Genomic DNA, 6,000 nt, shown 5'->3' with positions numbered 1-6,000 from the left:
TGTCTGTCTCTGTGTCTGTCTCCCCCTGCACTGGCTCTGGTCACATTGGCTGTGCCTGGTACCCAGACCCCCTCCTCCTGTCCCCCAGGGTCTGTCTGGGGCTCAACACTCACAGTCACCTGGACTCTGGGACTAACAGCGTGTCAGCCCCTTCTACCCACACACACACAGATACACACAGACACACACACACATAGACAGACAGACACACACACACATAGACACAGGCACACACACATAGACACACACATAAACACAAACAGACAGACACAGACACACACACATAGACACACACACATAGACACAAACACATACACACATAGACACACATACTCACACACACAGACACACACACACACAGACAGACACACACACAGACACACACACATGCACACTCAGTCACGTACACTCACAAATCAAGCATACTCTCACATACAGACATACACTTACATACACGCAGAGTCTCACACTCTAATATACAGACAGACAAACTCTCACATACAGACACAACAAACACACACACCACGCACACACACTAACACACACCATGCACACTCTCACATACAGACTCATACACGCACTCTCACATACAGACACAGCACTCACACACACTCACATACAGACAGATACTCTCACACACACCAGGCACACTCACACACATGATACACACCCTCACATACAGGCACACACATTCACACACATCAGGCACACACTCACACATATGACACGTACCCCTCGCACACCACACGCACTCTCACATACAGACCACACAGACTCACAGATACCACGCACACTCTGACATACAGATCACACACCCTCACACACAGACACACACACTCACATGCAGACACACACACTCTCACGCACACCACACACCCTCACATACAGACACACACACTCTCACATACAGACACACACACTCTGACACACCCCATACCCTCCCTCACATACAGACACACACAGTCACACACATACACACACACTCTCATATACAGACACACACAGACACACACTCTTACATACAGACACACACTCTCACACACAGACGCACACTCTCACATACAGACACACTCTCACAGACACAAACTCTCAAGTACAGACACACAACACACATCTTCTCACAAACAGACACACACCTTCTCACAAACAGACACAAACTCTCAAGTACAGACACACACCACACACCTTCTCACAAACAGACACACACTCTCAATTACAGACACACCTTCTCACAAACAGACACACACCTTCTCACATACAGACACGCACACTCTCACATACAGACACACTCTCACATACAGATACGGAGTGACCCCTCCCCTTTTATACACAGAGTGACCCCTCCCCTTTTATATACAGAGTGACCCCTCCCCTTTTATACACAGATTGGCCCCTCCCCCTTTATACACAGAGTGACCCCTCCCCTTTTATACACAGATTGACTCCTCCCCTTTTATACACAGTGTGACCGCTCCCCTTTTTATGCACAGTGACCCCTCCCCCTTTTATGCACAGTGACCCCTCCCCCTTTTATACAGTGTGAACCCTGCCCTTTTATACAGAGTGACACCTCCCCCTTTTATACAGAGTGACCCCTCCCCCTTTTATAGACAGTGACTCCTCCCCCTTTTATACACAGTGACCCCTCCCCCTTTTATACACAGTGACCCCTCCCCCTTTTATACACAGTGACTCCTCACCGTTTTATACAGTGACTCCTCCCCATTTTATACACAGTGACCCCTCCCCCTTTTATACACAGAGTGACTCCTCCCCTTTTATACACTGTGACCCCTCCCATTTTATACAGAGCGACCCCTGCCCCTTTTATGCACAGAGTGACCCCTCCCCTTTTACACACTGTGACCCCTGCCCCTTTATACACAGAGTGACCCCTCCCCTCTTATACAAAGTGTGACCCCTCCCCCTTTTATACACAGTGGCTCCTCAACCTTTAATACAGAGTGACTCCTCACCTTTTATACACTGTGACCCCTCCCCTTTTAAACACATAGTAGCCCCTCCCCCTTTTATACAGAGTGACCCCTCCCCTTTTGTACAGAGTGACCCCTCCCACTTTTATACACAGAGTGACCCCTCCCCCTTTTATACACAGTGACCCCTCCCCCTTTTATACACAGTGACCCCTCCACCTTTTATACACAGAGTGACCCCTCCCCCTTTTATACACTGAGTGACCCCACCCCTTTCATACAGAGTGACCCCTCCCCCTTTTATACACAGTGACCCCTCCCCCTTTCATACACAGTGACCCCTCCCCGTTTTATACAGTGACTCCTCCCCTTTTATACACTGTGACCCCTCCCCTTTTATACACTGTGACCCCTCCCACTTTTATACACAGAGTGACCCCTCCCCCTTTCATACACAGTGACCCCTCCCCGTTTTATACACAGTGACTCCTCCGCTTTTATACACTGTGACTCCACCCCTTTTATACACAGTGACCCCGCCCCCTTTTATACACAGTGACCCCTCCCCCTTTTATACACAGAGTGACCCCTCCACATTTTATACACAGATTGACCCCTCCCCTTTTATACACAGTGACCCCTCCCCCTTTTACACAGTGACCCCTCCCCCTTTTATACACAGTGACCCCTCCCCCTTTTATACACAGAGTGACCCCTCCACATTTTATACACAGATTGACCCCTCCCCTTTTATACACAGTGACCCCTCCCCCTTTTACACAGTGACCCCTCCCCCTTTTATACACAGTGACCCCTCCCCCTTTTATACACAGAGTGACCCCTCCCCTTTTATACACAGTGACCCCTCCCCGTTTTACACACAGAGTGACCCCTCCCCCTTTCATACAGAGTGACCCTCCCCGTTTTATACAGTGACCCCTCCCCCTGTTATACAGAGTGACCCCTCCCCCTTTTATACAGAGTGACCCCTCCCCCTTTTATACAGAGTGACCCCTCCCCCTTTTATACAGAGTGACCCCTCCCCCTTTTATACACTGAGTGACCCCTCCCCCTTTTATACACAGAGTGACCCCTCCCCTTTTATACACAGTGACCCCTCCCCCTTTTATACAGAGTGACCCCTCCCCCTTTTATACAGAGTGACCCCTCCCCCTTTTATACAGAGTGACCCCTCCCCCTTTTATACACTGAGTGACCCCTCCCCCTTTTGTACACTGAGTGACCCCTCCCCCTTTTATACACAGTGACCCCCTCCCCCTTTTATACACAGTGACCCCTCCCCCTTTTATTCAGCGGGCCGCGTACGCGTTCTGTGCCCCTCTCGGCCGCGCGGCGATTGAGGACACGTACGCGCGCACGCACACACACGGGAGGGACGGGTGGACGTCACCGTAACGTGCAGCCCTGACGTCGGGCCGGGCGGCGGAGGCCGATTGTCCGTCTGAGGGAGCGAGGCGGCCGCGCAGCGGAGAGGCCCGGAGACCCCCCCCGGAGAAAAACCACAACCCCCCCTCCCCGGAGACCCCCCCCCCGGAGAAAAACCACAACCCCCCCTCCCCGGAGACCCCCGGACCCCGCACTCGGAGCCGGGCCTGCAGCTGAGTGGAGAGAGATGGCGGAGGACGGGCGGCACTACAGCGGTGAGAGGGAGAGGGAGGCGCGCGGTGCTGGAGACGGTTAATCCCCCCCCCCGCCAACCCCCCCCCCCCCCCCGCCCAACTCCCCCCCCCCCCCCCCCGCGCGAAACCCCCCCCCCCAACTCCCCCCCCCCCCCAACTTCCCCCCCCCCCCCAACTTCCCCCCCCCCCCCCAACTTCCCCCCCCCCCCAACTCCCCCCCCCCCAACTCCCCCCCCCCCCAACTTCCCCCCCCCCCCAACTCCCCCCCCCCCCCAACTCCCCCCCCCCCCAACTTCCCCCCCCCCCCAACTTCCCCCCCCCCCCAACTCCCCCCCCCAACTTCCCCCCCCCCCCCAACTTCCCCCCCCCCCAACTCCCCCCCCCCCCAACTTCCCCCCCCCCGCCCAACTCCCCCCCCCCCCCCCGCGCGAAACCCCCCCCCCCAACTCCCCCCCCCCCAACTTCCCCCCCCCCCCCCAACTTCCCCCCCCCCCCCCAACTTCCCCCCCCCCCCCAACTTCCCCCCCCCCCCCAACTTCCCCCCCCCCCCAACTTCCCCCCCCCCCAACTTCCCCCCCCCCCCCCAACTTCCCCCCCCCCCCCAACTTCCCCCCCCCCCCAACTTCCCCCCCCCCCAACTTCCCCCCCCCCCGCCCAACTCCCCCCCCCCCCCCCCCCCGGCCCAACTCTCCCCCCCCCCCCCCCAACTCCCCCCCCCCCCCCAACTCCCCCCCGCCCAACTTCCCCCAACTCCCCCCCCCCCCAACTTCCCCCCCCCCCCCCAACTTCCCCCCCCCCCCCAACTTCCCCCCCCCCCCCAACTTCCCCCCCCCCCCCCAACTTCCCCCCCCCCGCCCAACTCCCCCCCCCCCCCCCGGCCCAACTCTCCCCCCCCCCCCCGGCCCAACTCTCCCCCCCCCCCCCCAACTCCCCCCCCCCCCCCCAACTCCCCCCCCGCCCCAACTTCCCCCCCCCCCCCCCAACTTCCCCCCCCCCCCCAACTTCCCCCCCCCCCCCAACTTCCCCCCCCCCGGCCCAACTCCCCCCCCCCCCCCGGCCCAACTCCCCCCCCCCCCGGCCCAACTCCCCCCCCCCCCCCCCCCCGGCCCAACTCCCCCCCCCCCCCCCCCCGGCCCAACTCCCCCCCCCCCCCGGCCCAACTCCCCCCCCCCCCCCCCCCGGCCCAACTCCTCCCCCCCCCCCCCCCCGCGCGAAACCCCCCACCCCAACTCCCCCCCCCCCCCAACTTCCCCCCCCCCCCCAACTTCCCCCCCCCCCGCCCAACTCCCCCCCCCCCCCCGGCCCAACTCCCCCCCCCCCCCCCCCAACTCCCCCCCCCCCCAACTCCCCCCCGCCCAACTTCCCCCCCCCCCCAACTTCCCCCCCCCCCCAACTCCTCCCCCCCCCCCCGGCCCAACTCCCCCCCCCCCCCGGCCCAACTCCCCCCCCCCCCCCGGCCCAACTCCCCCCCCCCCCCCCCCGGCCCAACTCCCCCCCCCCCCCCCGGCCCAACTCCCCCCCCCCCCCCCGGCCCAACTCCCCCCCCCCCCCCCCGGCCCAACTCCCCCCCCCCCCCCCCCCCCCGGCCCAACTCCGCCCCCCCCCCCCGGCCCAACTCCCCCCCCCCCCCCGGCCCAACTCCCCCCCCCCCCCACCCGCGCGAACCCCTCCCCCCCGTGAACCCCCCCCCAACTCACCCCCCCCCAACTCACCCCCCCCAACTCACCCCCCCCAACTCACCCCCCCCAACTCACCCCCCCCAACTCACCCCCCCCAACTCACCCCCCCAACTCACCCCCCCCCAACTCACCCCCCCCCCCAACTCACCCCCCCCCCAACTCACCCCCCCCCCAACTCACCCCCCCCAACTCACCCCCCCCCCAACTCACCCCCCCCCAACTCACCCCCCCCCAACTCACCCCCCCCCAACTCACCCCCCCCCAACTCACCCCCCCCCGCCAACCCCCCCCCGCCAACCCCCCCCCCGCCAACCCCCCCCCCGCCAACCCCCCCCCGCCAACTCTCCCCCCGCCAACACTCCCCCCCCCCCCCCCAACTCCCCCCCCCCAACTCCCCCCCCCAACTCCCCCCCCCCCCAACTCCCCCCCCCCCCCAACTCCCCCCCCCAACTCCCCCCCCCCAACTCCCCCCCCCAACTCCCCCCCCCAACTCCCCCCCCCAACTCCCCCCCCCCAACTCCCCCCCCCCCCAACTCCCCCCCCCCCCAACTCCCCCCCCCAACTCCCCCCCCCAACTCCCCCCCCCAACTCCCCCCCCCAACTCCCCCCCCCAACTCCCCCCCCCAACTCACCCCCCCCCAACTCACCCCCCCCCCAACTCACCCCCCCCAACTCACCCCCCCCCAACTCACCCCCCCCCCAACTCACCCCCCCCCAACTCACCCCCCCCCAACTCACCCCCCCCAA

General features: G+C 63.2%; 1 protein-coding gene across 1 annotated transcript in view; it reads left to right on the top strand.

Annotated features, from left to right (window-relative positions):
- Positions 1-3,468: 3,468 nt before the first annotated feature.
- The window catches only part of LOC140399964 (nuclear RNA export factor 1-like), a 117,792-nt gene continuing 115,260 nt past the window's right edge, over positions 3,469-6,000 (top strand). The window contains 1 exon segment of the mRNA XM_072489457.1: positions 3,469-3,595. Within this exon segment, the coding sequence (XP_072345558.1) occupies positions 3,568-3,595 (28 nt within the window). The 5' untranslated portion in view covers positions 3,469-3,567.

The sequence above is a fragment of the Scyliorhinus torazame genome, chromosome 24 (assembly GCF_047496885.1).
Source record: "Scyliorhinus torazame isolate Kashiwa2021f chromosome 24, sScyTor2.1, whole genome shotgun sequence".
Lineage (NCBI taxonomy): Eukaryota > Metazoa > Chordata > Chondrichthyes > Carcharhiniformes > Scyliorhinidae > Scyliorhinus > Scyliorhinus torazame.
The sequence above is the reverse complement of the archived record's forward strand: the minus strand, read 5'-3'. Positions and strand labels throughout refer to the sequence as shown.